The sequence below is a fragment of the Lathamus discolor genome, chromosome 5 (assembly GCF_037157495.1).
Source record: "Lathamus discolor isolate bLatDis1 chromosome 5, bLatDis1.hap1, whole genome shotgun sequence".
Taxonomy (NCBI): Eukaryota; Metazoa; Chordata; class Aves; order Psittaciformes; family Psittacidae; genus Lathamus; species Lathamus discolor.
Genome location: NC_088888.1, coordinates 41346389 through 41361476, shown reverse-complemented (window position 1 = coordinate 41361476; position 15088 = coordinate 41346389). Strand labels below are relative to the sequence as shown.

General features: G+C 34.3%; 1 protein-coding gene across 1 annotated transcript in view; it reads right to left on the bottom strand.

Moving 5' to 3' along the window:
* The window catches only part of ADGB (androglobin), a 104200-nt gene that overhangs the window by 50030 nt on the left and 39082 nt on the right, over positions 1-15088 (bottom strand). Inside the window, exons 13-16 of the mRNA XM_065680511.1 lie at positions 13429-13573; positions 7224-7269; positions 3562-3727; positions 1015-1078 (exon numbers count right to left, since the gene is read on the bottom strand). Of these exons, the coding sequence (XP_065536583.1) occupies positions 1015-1078; positions 3562-3727; positions 7224-7269; positions 13429-13573 (421 nt within the window). The remainder of the gene's footprint in view (positions 1-1014; positions 1079-3561; positions 3728-7223; positions 7270-13428; positions 13574-15088) is intronic.

Below are 15088 nucleotides of genomic sequence, written 5' to 3'. Positions count from 1 at the left end.
TTTCATAGCGTAATATAAAAGTGCTCTCTTATAAGTCTGATACAGAATTTAGTTAACAGTGTAAACACCTCATTTGTATCAATGTAAAAAAAAATAGAATGGTTTTACAACCAAGAGTTAGCGCTTTAGCACAATAGCACACACAGGGTTATGTAATCATGATGCTGATTATGGCTTGTGCAAGTTATTGTACAGTGATCGGGAAAATTTCTTGTGATGTGATTACAAATACAGAGAGGTGAGAAATTACAGGTATACTACAATTCTGAATCATAATCCATGTATAACCTTCTCAGTACAGGATTTTACATAAATTCATTTTACATGAAGTTCATGCCTGGAGTTTGTGTTTCAGTACTCTACAATTACACTTCAGTTACAGTATGAAACTACAGCAGGAACAAGATATTCAAGCATGTTGAATAACCTTCTGATAATATGACCTAATGGCAGGTTTAAAGAAATACAATAATTTCCATGTAACTAAGGGGTATTTCTAATCCCGGCAAGAGAATCTTTTAAATCGCTAACGGTCTTAGCATGTAAAGAAAAAATGGAGGTCTCTGCTATGAAGACTTGCAATTCGGATTTTAGGTGACAGGTAAAGATGAAGGAGAACTGAAGGACAGATTCTGCAGCTGAATCATCATTACATTTAATTTAGTCTCTACAGTGTTATAATGTAGATTTAAATCAAGATAATGAGAGGATGGAGATCTGATTCACTGTAATCTATACTCTCACTAACAATTTGCATGACTAACATATTCAGTTTTTTATTATTGTACAATAGCATTCCATGGCATTTTTTCTTGTCTTAAACACAATTAAATACTTCTGGATATTTTCCAGAAACCATTATCTTTGTATTGACTATAGTAATATTAATGCATTATTACTTTTTCAGTAACAGCAGTTCTATGTGGTCTACTAATACCATTCATCATATATGTATTAATTATGTAACACTGTTAAAGATAAAAAAGCACATAAAAACTCAATACAGTCAAATACCTTAAAATCCGTCTTCAGGTAGTTATAAGCATACGTATGTGGCTTGTGGAAAACATACAGCTTTCTAGGGAGAAAATGAAATCAAAATACTTGTAGGAAAATAGTATAAATGATCTTTTTCAGCTAAATGTATATTTCAGAGCACAAGATACAAATTTTACTTTCATAAATCATACTCCCAGCTATTTCACAAAAATAATTCAGCGTTTTTAGTTTCATAAAAGATGAACACAATTCATTTCCCGAGAAAGCAGCTGACACTAATTTCTATCTTTGCTGCATTTCTACAGTTTTCCATTGGAGGTCAGGCCACTAATTTGTTCTCTTTGGAGCTATAAATGGTAATAAGCTAATACTACACTAAAACTCCCATGCCTATCTAAAAATTATTGTAAAGCACCACTGTAAGGAAGAACAATTTTGCACAGTTTATTATTGTTTTTTTATAATTCTGTAGTGTTTGCACACCTTCAGAAAGCTCCTTAGATCCTGACAACGATTCTTTCTAACCTTGATTAAACCAAAGGCAATATAAAGGACTTTAGCTCGAATTGACAGAATCAGATATTAACTCCAAAGTTTTATGTAAAATAAATGTTTTGAGTTCTCAGAAAATTCATGGGGATCCTTATCTATTGCTGACATATCAATTCCTACAACTCAAATTTTCCTGATTTCTTAAAGTTAATAGGAACTCTGGACATTCATCCCATTTTCACTGTGTCTGAGATGTAGACATGTCAGAGAAGAAAATGCTTTCAACAGAATTGACTGGTAAAGTGAAAATCTTAGGTGCCTAATTTCTTTTGAGTAATAAATTCTTCAAAGGTCAATCAAGGTATTTTGTTAACAGCTACTTTATCAGTTTACTGTGAAAATAAGTAAACTCTCACCCATTTAGTGACAGGAATAACAAACTGATGAATGTTCTATACCTTAATATTAGTGGTCTACAAAAGGTCAACAGTACTTTAACATTTGGCTAACAAGTTAAAAAAAATAATCTTTTACACTCTCTGTATGACAATGTGAGCAAGACTTTGAAAGAAAATTACTTTGATTGTGATGTTTTTTTCTGAAGGCCCTATCTTCCTGGACCTGGGGCTTCCTAAAAGTATTCAGGCAAACCTTAACAAGGTCTAAAGTGATCTATGATCTTTTACTCCTAAAGTTCCTGTAGTGCTGGCTGGCATAAAAGTTAGACATTCCTCCTAATAAAGGGAACAGGGTTTAATATCTGCTCAAGAAAACTTGTGAAAGTAAAAGCTTCAAAGAAGTCTCAGTTACAAATTCAAATGAAAAGAAAAAAAGGTGAATTTTTTTTCCTCTGATAAAATTACTCTCCTTAACAATGTCAGATCCTCTGAAGGATTTATATTGCACAAGACTTCTTAAATCTGAAAGACAGTAACTTAAGGTATTAATGCTATAACTACACTAGCTTTTTTATTTTTGCTGAAGTATAAGTGCCTTGGAATTACACTGAAAAGTAAGTACCTAGTTGATCAAGCTCAGCTATACTGATGGCAATACATGATTTCAACAAGATTTTTTTGCCTTAGAATTGTGTTGTTCAGATGAAGATATATTTGCCCAGTGGTTGATGGCTTGTTTATAGTCCTGGGCTCAGCTGTAACAGTTATTTTTCTCATTCCTGGTAGCTGGTGCAGTGATGTGTCTTGGCTTTAGTCTGAGAACAATGCTGATAACACATCAGTGTTTTAGTTGTTGCTGAGTAACGCTTACCCCAGTCACGGCCTTTTCAGTCTCTCCTGCTCTGTCAGCAAGGAGGGGCACAGGAAGCCAGGACGGAGCAGAGACAGGACACCTGACCCAAACGGGTACCCCATACAGCAGCACGTCATGCCCAGTATATAAACTGGGGGGAGTTGCTCACAAGGCCCAGATCACTGCTCAGGTAGGGTTGGGTGTCTGTCAGTGGGTGGTGAGCAATTGAATTGCTCATCACTTGTGTTTATTGCTTTGTTTTCTTTCCTTTCCCTTTTTAGTTTTATATTCTCTCCCCTTGTTATTTCCCTTATAATCATTATTATTAGTAGTAGTAGCAGTTTTATATTATACTTTGCTTATTGAACGGCTCTTATCTCAACCCATGGGGTTTGCATTCTTTGGTTTCTCCTCCCCTTCATGCCAGGAGTAGGGGGCAAGAAGAGGGAAAGTGAGTGAACAGCTGTGTGATTCTGATTTACCAGCTCAGCTTAAACCATTACAGGTATGTGAGCACCCTAATAGCTGCACACTCCACAACCTCCCAACTTCCACTCACATTACAGTCTAGCATATGCTTTATGAAGCTGGTAGTTGTGTTCTCCCAAGACACGGTGTGGGTCTGCACGTACAGACTCACTGTCAACAGGGACAGTAAGTCTGTTCAGAAAAGAAGCTTCGGGACTACCCTGAGAGGCAGTACAGTTATACAACTAAGATGTGTTGAGAAGACACAGTTTTTATACAGTCACTTTTCGCATTTTACCACTGTTACACTGTCCATTTTATGGAATAAAACCCAAAACCTCTGTTCCTTACTGGAAACAAACACAGAAGTCTTCAAAACTAATCCACATTTCCCTGGAAACAGAAGTCCTTTCTGACTCAGTTTCTTCCTTTGATTTATCCTCTGTCTGGATGTTCGCATTGGTATCAGCTCTTTCTAATTTTCGTTTTGCATCAAAACTGATATTCTCATTTAATTCTGCAGAGATAAGGAGACACACAGAGCCAATACAGTGACAATACACACATTAAAGTAGTATTGTTCTTATATTGAAAAATTATCATAAATTACTAGGATATTTTCCATATGTCTCAGAGTTTAAAAATAAAAACTAACCCACTAACCTAAAAAGCTCAAAAGGTAACTGAAACAATTGTATAGATATTTGTTGTTTCCATCTGCAACTGCTTAAATACTCTGACTCGATATACTATCACATTTTAAACCGTGCACTAGAACCTTTAATATTAGCATGTTAGGTAAACATATATGAGAATTCTGCAAACCTAAAATCATCTACATACAGGAAAATACAACCCCCTTGTTGAAAGGTCCTATTCAGTGAAAAGCTGATAGGGCAGTATCACAAAATTTTTAAAATCAATAGAAAATAAAAAATGCACAGAACTGTGGAGAACACAAAGATCTACCCTACTTAAGATAATACTCCCTGTGATGCTAGTCACACAAATCAGTCTACTTTTAAACAGAAATGGATTTGAACTATATTACATGAATTTTCTTGTAGGAAAATCAGAACTACTGTCAGATTCATGCCAAAATATAAACACAGAAATGTAATCTAGACACACTTTTCAATCATTTAATAATTTTTGAAGTTGTGTTGTAATGTCACTTCCACTGCCTTTACTCTCTGAAATTCATATAAATACTTGTTGAAGATGTTTAAACTGCCCCACCTCCCCCACCCCCCAAGTTTTGAGAATAGCTCAAAAAAGCTGAGAATATAAGAACAGAACAACTCAAACATGAACAGCCATTAATTCAGAATATTTGCTGAGGACAAAGATGAAGTAATATCCAAACAGACCAGGTATAACAAATGAGAAAGCTAATTAGAAAGATGCCTCATGTATATTTAAATGTGCTTTGTAATATTTCATTATGAGCAAGACACAGTGATGTGCTGGATAACTAAGTTTCAGATACAGGTGGCTCTAAATTAGTTTGCAACAAGAACTGAAGAAAACGTAACAAAAGAAAATGTACCAAAGACCTTTTTCTCTTCCTTAAACTATGGGAAAACTGCCTAAAAAGCTATAAAATCTAGGCTTTTCTTGGATTTCAGTTAACATAGGTTTTAGGCCTCCAGTGAAATAAACACAGCGCTTGGCTTAAAACTGTGCATATCACAGGCAGAATGATGAAGGGGCCACAGGTTACAGAATGGTTTGGGTTGGAAGGGACCTCTGGAGATCATCTAGTCCAACTGCCCTGCTAAATCAGGTTCACCTATAACTGGTTTTGAATGTCTCCAGAAAGAAAAAAAGACTACACAACTTCTCTGGGCAGTCTATTCCAATGCTCCGTCACCTTCAAACTAATGAAGTTCTTCCTCATATTTAGATGGAACTTCCTGTGTTTCAGTTTGTGCCCATTGCCCTTTGTGCCCATTGCCCCTTATCCCTGTCACTGGTCACCGCTGAAAAGAGACTGGTCACCAGAGCAGAACTATGCCCAATGTCATCTTCTTGTGCTTCAGTGTAGCTCTTCTTTGTTCATTCTGCACATAAGTATTATCAATAGACCTTCTTCAGGATCAATAGGGTCAGTAGATCTCTGCAGCCTTCAAACAGAATATATGCTGCACCCTATTTAACGGTCAATACATAAACATTTCTGTTGATTATGTATGCAGGCTGGGGTCAGAGGGAAGATAGCTCTTCCAGTGCAGCTAAAGGAAAGCAAAATCAGTGTCAACAAAATTGCCGAAGTTTCTGCAATCCTCTTTGAAGAAGTAATGGGAAGTAATGAAAATCATGTGAGAATGTCATTAAAAAGCATATTTTACGCTTTTTGATCTATGCAGTTCAAAGATAGTGCTGTTCAGAGCTTCCGGATACAATTAGAAGAGAAAAGCAAATCAAACTTCTAACTATTGTTTACGTTCTATGCAAGAAATGCCATTTCCAGCTATATGAAACTGCAAATATTGAGTGATATAATGAAGATACACTTTATGGAATAAAATTATAAATAAATTTGAAGCAAAACTTAAGAGCTGCTCAGTATAAAATAGTATTTTAAAACTGACATACAGAAGTCAATTTTAGCAAATAATTTTCTGTAATTATTATATAATTAATGACTTCAATAAATGCAAATCCTAATCAAACACACAGGGATATAAGCTTATTATAAAGCTAAACACTGCAGGGAGCTTCAGAAAAGGGAACAGCATATCTGAATTAAGGAATTTTATGCTAGTTAGAACTCAAGCAACAAAGATTAATGTTACAGTCAAGCCCAAGAGGAAAAAGTAACTTGATGAATAAGGGAAAACATTGAAGTACAGAAATAATAACAAAACATGCACTGTAAAAACACCCAGAAGACAAATAAAACCAGATCAACAACTAAGAGCACAGCAGCATACAAACTAGAATAGTTAATCCAAAAAGGAGAAAAGAGTAGCAAATGAGCACTGATTAGAACAGTTTATCACAAAAATAACTATTTACATGGTAAGAAAATACTGTACTATAATAAAGCCCCCAACATTATTAGAAAAAGTAATGTTCTTAACTGAAAAGATACAGTTAAGATAATTTAGCATCAAATTCTGTCTTACTTTTGGTAAATGCTCATCATTTTTCAAGCAGTGGCTCTTTAATGCTTAAATGGCATCAAGCCCCTCATCAAACTTTTGGGTAATAACATTTACTCAGTATCTGGATGCTTTGTATCTGGCTCTTTATAGTCATGAGCTAGCTCTTTCGGAGAACACAATAAGAAACACATTAAAATGTTTGCTAGCCAAGCAAATGAAAAAGCACAAGAAAACACTTCCTTGTAAACAAAACTTTCAAAATGGTTCAAAATTGAAGTAAGCTCCCTGTCTCAGTTTTCAGTAAGGAGGGATAGACAGGCTGGCTTACTGGACTAGAGAAACAAACCCAGAAATTTTCTGGTTTACAGCAGAAATTGCAAAAACTTAACATATCTCTGGACAAATACTGAAAAAGCAAGATTTCTGTGAGGTAACAGGTAATCGTGAGAATGTGATATGAAAAGCAACTTCCATCAGATCCAATATCTGCACCAAGAGAAATTGCACACCATAAAAAAGCACTTCATCTAAAAAATATAACTGCTTTCTTGTAAAAACAACTCAGAGTAAGTATAAAGGAACAAATTTTCATTTTACAACAAGGCACAAACAAATTATATGGTTTAAGACGATTTTTTTGTTCTGGTATATAAAACATTTCATTGCATTTGGTGAACCTCAACAGTCCAAAATCTCGATGAACTTAAGCAGTCTCAGTAATTTAATAAGAATATGTAAAAATGATTTTTTTTTTTTTTTTTGTGAACATAAGAGGGCAGAGATTCCTAAACTGAAAGGCTGAAATACTGAAAAGCAATTATTTATGCAGGAAAGGATTTGTTTATATGTGTGACTTTACTTTCAAAGTAGCACTGTTCTCAATAGGACTTCGAACACACTTACCCTTATCAAGGGTCTCTGCATTCTGCTGCTCACTGAGGGTGGTCTCCTATATAGTGGGAAAAAAGACAACAGAACAAACAATGGTGCAATGGTGATTATAATATCACATTATTTTGTTAAATCCTTCGGTTTGGGGCAGTCCTTCCTGAGATGGAGAAACAAATTAATAAGTTATCATTGTAGTATATATTTTTTAAAAAGAAAAATAGACATAATAAAATTCACCATAATACCTACATATACATCACCAATAGACTGATGTTTTTCTAGAGACGTACATGTGATCTGAAGTCAGGGATAAAAGCTGTTCATATGCCTACTCCTCTGCTATAAGAAAAAAAATGTTCTTTGATCTTACTTTATTTGACAATAAAATAAAGTTCTATTCTAAGAACTAATTAGTCCTGTTCTGGAACGAATTCTGTTCTTTTCTATTCTACATTTCCATTCATGGAAAGCACATGGAGGGGTGCTTTTCTAACAAACATTTCTTACTGTGAAAGAGTACCCAACTGCTGACAGAGAATGCCTGACTGCTATAGCATCTTTTTCTTTTTGAGAGAGAGGTCAAAATCTTTGAAACTGATCAAAATATGTGCCTTGTCATCCTGCCTTTCAACTGCCCTCTTACCTGCAATATGACATACTCTGCACAAGACCCACTTGCACTTCTTTCCGATTTCCAGTTTCCGGCTTGTTTCCTAATCAAATGTGGTACTATTTATGGGTTAACTGACTAGCTTTGCCTTTGCAAAGACAAACATTAAAGCCTAAAAAACCTATTGCAAACAAATTTAGAAGGTTCTTTTCATCTCAGGACTCCCTTTAACAAGATTTATCATCCATCCCACCACCCAAAACTCCTCCTAATAAACTACACATTTAAAATTCTCTGTCCCAAAATAGGAAGTACCAAATAATTTAATGTTTATAATTTAACCACAGTATTGTTTACTGAGAGAATTTTGAAATCCCATTTTTGCACAGTACAAATCCTAAATTCTGTTCCAAATCTGGCACGGGTTTTTTAAAGAATGCTCATGAATCAAAGCTGAGACAGCTCTAATATAAACAGCAATTAAGAGAAAAATACAGACATTGTTGAAATTACTAACAGTTGGGTGAACAATTTGGTACTTGAAATATATTATGTCTTACATGTCCATTTTTAAATTATTTTCTTGCTTTTCTAGGGCAAATGAGCTGAAAAGGACACAATATGATTTGCAATTGCCCGTGTACTTCAGCTCCTGCTTCCAGACTTCTGTACATACAACTGTGCAAAACAAAAGGCAAGCTGTGATCACTTTTCATGTGACACTGACAGTCACACCTCAACAATTGGGTTTGAAAAATCTCTAGCAATACATGGACTATCTTTCCCCTTTAAGTTGGGACTTCAGAAGTATGCATGCATAGAGCTATCATATACCTCCATGGAGTCTACACCTTGCAAGATTTCAATATTGCCAAATTTCCTGTAGGAGTCACAGTATTTACCAATTAGGTACACATCAACACTACCAGGCTTCTTCTCAAAATCCTGTAAATGTCCAAAGTATAAAAAGTACCAGATCTACTGTACAAGTCTTGGAGACTGTAATGTTTGCACAATGAGTCTAGCACTTTCTGCCAGACTTACAGTTCACGGACAGTACACATGACTTATGTTTCTAGTACGGGCATGTGGCAGCTTATTATAGGGCTACTTTGTTGGTTTTAGCAGCTGGCAGCCGGAAGGCCCAGAGAGATTTATAAAATCCTCAAAAGCTGCTTCAACAAAATTTCCAGTAAAGAAGGAGAACGTACCCTGGAAAATCTAGATGATTTAGTAATGTTACTTTAGCCAGTTTGAGCTGTGAAAGCAATCTAATGAAACCTGCGTAGAAAGTCCTGTAGACTCATTTGCTCGTTTCTAGAGTGTACACATAACATAGTCAAAAGCTGTCTGCTTCTCTAATGGTATGGGATGCGTCTATTACCTAAACCTCACTGATTCTGAGACAACTGGGAGTGTCAAGGAAGTTCTCATTCTGTTATGCTATTGCCTCAGCTACAGCAGCTAAGACATTGGCACAGAAAGAGAAACTGAAGGCAATTTTCCTCCTTAATGAACACACATTGTCTAAAAGGTCAGCTCTGCTGCCACAGTATCTGATAAAGAAAGAAAGAAAGAAGAGAAGACTTGAATCCAGCTATGAAACATGAAAGGCTGCACAGTTAAAAGTCTGGGAGAATTTGTTTACTTATTGTTATTCCTGCAATCAACGGGAAATCTGAATGCAAAATGTGAAAAAAAATTTACTGGTTGACTTAAAAATCTAATTTATAGTCTATTATGTTTTATAATCATTAATACATAACTTTAAAAATAATGACAATTCATAAATTTATAGTTGTCTTGTACCTGATATTTCTATAAAACCAGTGTCCTTTTCTATTGTAGAAATTATGCATGGCAAAACTTTTCATATGAGTTTTTCTGTAAAAAACACCAGTCACCTTCCAAAAATAAGTTCTCTGGTTATAAGTGCAGGTGAAGGAATAAAGCTTCAAATACATTATTAAGATTAAAAATACATTTTTAATCTACATCCAAAATGACCAAAATATTTCAGATCCAACTCTGTACTAAATTTCAAGGTTTTAGGCTGCCTTTTGCATTGATAGTCACTTAGACACAATCTTTGTTACCTACTCCTAAGTCACTGTTTTCACTAAATGGAACATCAGTTCTCTTTGAAGCTATGATGTGAGAGAAAGTAACAGAGATGGATTTTGAAACAAGGCAGTGGAACAAAAGAACAAACAACTGCAAAGCAGTATACAGAGTGAGGTATAGGAATTGCTTAAAAACACTGGAGTACCAACTCTGTTTCTTTTTTATTCAGTCTCTAATGTTGAAACTGTCCCAGTCTGTATAAGCAAGTAGATATTTGTAAGAAATATCTACATAAAGATTCTCTATAGCGCAAATGTCTAAATGGACGTCCCTCTTCTCAAATCCCTCTTCTAATTCATGTGCCTCATATCTCATGTATACTTTTTTTTCCCCCTGAAAAAATAAGCAAGGAATTTTGATTTTGTGCAGGTTCAATAATTGTCAAAACTATAAAACTTGTAAATAAAATACAGTTTTTTATTTTATTCCTAGCCCTCCTGTTGACTCAATATGAATTCATTGGGCTTATGAAATATATCATAAGAAGGATTAGAATAAGAAAACGTTTTTTATGACACAACAGGCTAGAAAGTTTATGGGAAACACGATAAAAGTACATGCAAATTAAACAGACTTGATACCAATTGTAATTCAGAAGACTGACCTTGCATATATAAAAGCATGGCACTGAAGTAAGAAAAATGAAGTAAGCATGAACATTAAAGAATAAGTGTAATGCGTTTATGTCACTGTGAGAGAGTGGCGGTTTTAACCTTTCTGCTCTAGAAAGTAGCACTGGCAACCAGCTTGGCACTGAAGAAGCCACTAACAGAAATCAAGAGTGTTCTGCTTAGGATTTCTGAATACAGCAATCAAGGCAGACTATTAAAATATCAAGCAGCCATTGCAAATTCTGATGGTAAACATACTTGGATTAGAATTTTGTTCCTTTGTTACTCTTCAACACTTCCTAAAAAAAAAAAAAACCCAAACATAAAGAGCTTTCTTCTCAAGAAAGTTGGAGACAACTTGTATTAAAGAATTCATCACAGTGAAGAATATTCAAGTAGGCTTTTGAATAGCAGAGCTCCAAGGAAGCACTCTTCCAGGATAATATTTTTCTCAAATATTTGCCCGAATTACTGTTCCAGAAGATTGCAAGATACTGTGCAATTTAAATATGATGACCTTTTTGCCTTTTTCCTGACCACAAAAATGGATAAGGAAAAAAGTGAAATCAAAAATTAAGTTCTGAAAACCTCCTAGTTCAGGAAGCCATTATTCCACAAATAATTTTCTCCAGCCAAATGGAATAAGCACATTTCAACATGATTTACACATAAAAATTGCTTACCTTCCAACTGAAGAATAAAAGTGAGCTTTTCCATTAAAGAACTGGGCCTATTTTATGGAGTTTTAAAACAACAACGAGAAAACCCAACAATAAAACATGTAACAGTGTGATTCAAGATCAATTTAACTACCAAAACCACAAACTTTTAAAGATACCTTTCCTAATTCACATCCACAAAGATTTCAGAACTGCAAAATAACAGGGAATGGGAAATTCAGGGCAAAAGTGTTTGAAAAATTCACTACTGAAGCATTTCTGTCCTTTGGCATGAGTGATTTAGGGACACAAAGGATACCGTGTCTTTCAACTTCAGAAAGGACATTCAGCTCCTAAAATTTTAACTTTTATTTATCACTAGCCTCTGTTTCTGTGACAAGAGACCTTCAGGAACTGTGAATCAGATATTCACTGATGTAACTTCATAAAGTTTACATTGGAGTGAACTGAAATATGCCAATTTAAATCTGCTGAGCATCTGGCACAGCAGCTGACTGAATTTCAGTCAGCTTAAAGCATACAATTGCTGTATCCCAAAGATATATCAAATCTGCATTAAAGGTTTTAAAGCACACATCTCCTGAACAGCAGCCGCACAGCTTAAATAGAGACAAAGTTACTCACATTTGGTATTCTACAAAACAAAATTATAGCAATTAGCAATAACTTAGTTATTTGTAGATATCTAAGTTTCTCTTTCAGTGCTTGCTTTTTTAATCACTAAATGATTTAAAAAAAAAAAAAAGCATAGCTGTATATTGTTATTTCAATTTTTAAAGTTATTGAAAGAAAGCTCTCCAATAATGAATCTCCCAGAGGTATCCACATAATATTGTTGATTAAAAGACTTAATATGTGAAAGATTGTTCTGCAAGTTATTTGCTTTTGCATTCCATACAAATGCAGTCCTACTTACATATTGCAACTACTAATTTGGCATAGCATTTTCCAGCTGAGATTTAAACTGAGGCAAAAGTAAAGTTCAAGTGTAAGTCTATTAGCTGCTCGTCACGTCTGAATCAGACTGCCCTCAGACTATGTCACCTTCATGTCTTCTTCCAATCATTTCAGATTTATCAATGTCTGTCTCTTTTGTATTTTCTTACTTGCCCTTGCCTCTTTTTGACTGCATGTCCTACTGTGACAGACCAACCTTCTACAATTATATATTTCTTACACTCTTGGACTAGAGGAGAGAATCAAAGTGATGCTCCAAATTACTTTTATGTTTCTAGCACAGAAACATCTATTAAGATGTAACCAGCTCAATCTGTACTTGTACAGCTAGAGAGACTGAAGTTATGCAACCAATAATTATTACATACTGTATGATGCTACTTACAGCTCTTTATTAATTTGCTGTGTTTGTAATGATTTTCATAAGTTGCAATTTTTAAAAAGACTTTTAAAGATGAAGTACTAACGAAGTACTAATTAGACTATTGTAAAATGTATACAAAATTCAGATTAGTTAAAAATATATTTTATTGCAAAGAATTTTCCTTCACTACAGAATTGGCTTATTTTAAAATCATAAATACCTAGTAACTACATGTCCACATGTACATTTTCTATATACACAATAGATATAGAATGATTTAAAGCAACTGAATTTAAGAACTAAAATATAAAAATGGCATAACAGCATACTCTGAAGATGAAACATATAAATAGGCACTCCGAAAATTACACAGAAACTTACTGCCCTTTTACTTGAAAATTTAACAAGCTAAATTTAATTTTCTTTGTTCATGAAGATAAAGCATACTATTCTTAACAGTATGTCTTCGGTCTTCAAACACATTTTATAAGCCAACAGGCAGTCATCATACGTCAACCAAGTACTACATGTGTAACCCCCAAATATACTTATTAGTTGGCCCCAGAAAAGGACAGTAATAAGGACAGTAAAGCCAAAATATTTCATAGTGTTAGCAACAGGACTTTTAGGATTTGAGGAATAAATCATTAAAAAATAAAGTTAAAACAAAAAGTGATGTGAAAGATCCCACCCAGCACACATCAATATAACTATAAATTGGAAAGGGGAGGGAAGTTACTTAAATAGCAGGGAAAAAAGCTCACTGAGAAATCTTTAAAACCCTATATTTCAGTAGTAAGTATTTTCTATTTTGTCTCACTATCCTTTGGAATATAAAACTAGGTCAAGTTAAAATTAGGAAAATTATTACCTGAGAATCATCTTCTGCATTTGAATGTCTCACACTTTGATTCATAGCCACATTACTGTCTCTCACATTTTCATTACTTTCAGTAACAGAAGGGAGACGGGACAGAGAATCAAATCCTTTTTTGAGGGTAGATTGTGGAAAGTAGCTAAATAAAAAAAGAAAAACTCAAACACTTTAATCCATACATTTACTTTCAAAAAGAAAGTCTTCATAACTAATATGCTTAACATGGTTTTGTCAAAGTAATTTGTGACTCCTTTATTTTGCAGCCTAGTAGGGCAGCACAATATCTATATATGCTTATCTTTCTGGGTTGGCACTACACACATACCTATGCTCAAAAGACCTGAACTAACCTGCCCTCCTAACTAATACTCAAAAAACCAAACCCCAGTCAGCTGAGAAAAACTAGATGGTAATGCTAGAAGTAAATAAATTTCCATGTACTCTAGACAAGAAAAAAAATATATAATGTGGACTAGTCAAATGGAGGGGGGGAGGAAGTGTCAGAATAATTTTTGTCTTTTCCCTCAAAATGGGTCTCCATAGCTACCAGACAGCTAAAACACATGATAACCAAGGAAACCTGTGCAAGGTCTATTCTGGTTGTAGCAAAAGAAAGCTTTGTTGCTGATTTACTGAAGGCAGAAGTAAAAACTGATGGAAATACAAATAACTCTTAGCTTGTTAAGTGAACTGGGAGAACAAGATCAAAACAATATTGCACACGTGCCAATTAGACATAAATGTGTAATTGTGTTATTGCAGCAATAAAGAACAAAGAAAAATGTAACGAGTTATCCAGCCCCCTTCCTAAGACTGAGATAATGAAATATCAAGATCTTTAGCAGTAACACAGTAACAATTATCTTGCCTTTGAGTGTTTCAAAATATTTTATTAGAATTCAAGCAAGAGATTAAAAACTGTTTCAGTCCCAGTTGTGTATCTAAGTCTCTTATCTTATTTAGGCAGTTATATTACATTAATGAAATGTTAATATTTGCTATATATTTTTGGTTACTACCTGTTAATTAAATCACGAGAGATTAAATTAGCTCATTGTCATGGAAACTTTGCACATTAAACAAACTGTCCTTGACGAAATTCAGTAAGTTGACCATGAAGCAATCTATTGAAGATGAAAAAACTACAGAAAATATGGTCACATGCAAATGAGGGAACATCTTAATTATTACTCTCTCAACCTTTTAATAACCTATTAATGGATATTGCTTAGAGCATTTTTATGTATGCCTACTCCTACTATTTGAAAACAAAAATTAAGTAATTTAATGTATTTTTAACCAACAAAATGCAACTGTATCAGCAAAACAATACACTGAGAATATTCCAAGTTAATTTCTTCCACTGAAAAATGCTGTTCAATAAAAAAAAAAAATAAAATCAAAAATCAACCCAAACTGGTTTCTTATCAACCCATCCAATCATCATGATCAAAATACAGGAACTGCCATGTAATTTGTGCAGTTTACTTAGAGACGTAGTTACAAAAAGGTATACACACCTTAAAAATGATACACACATCCAACAGTTTACAAGTTGTTGTTGGACTCATTCTCAAGAAAATAAATATCCTCCAAAATAACATAAAACTTTTGGTGCTCACTTGGTATGTCATACATGCAATGCTTTCTCTGT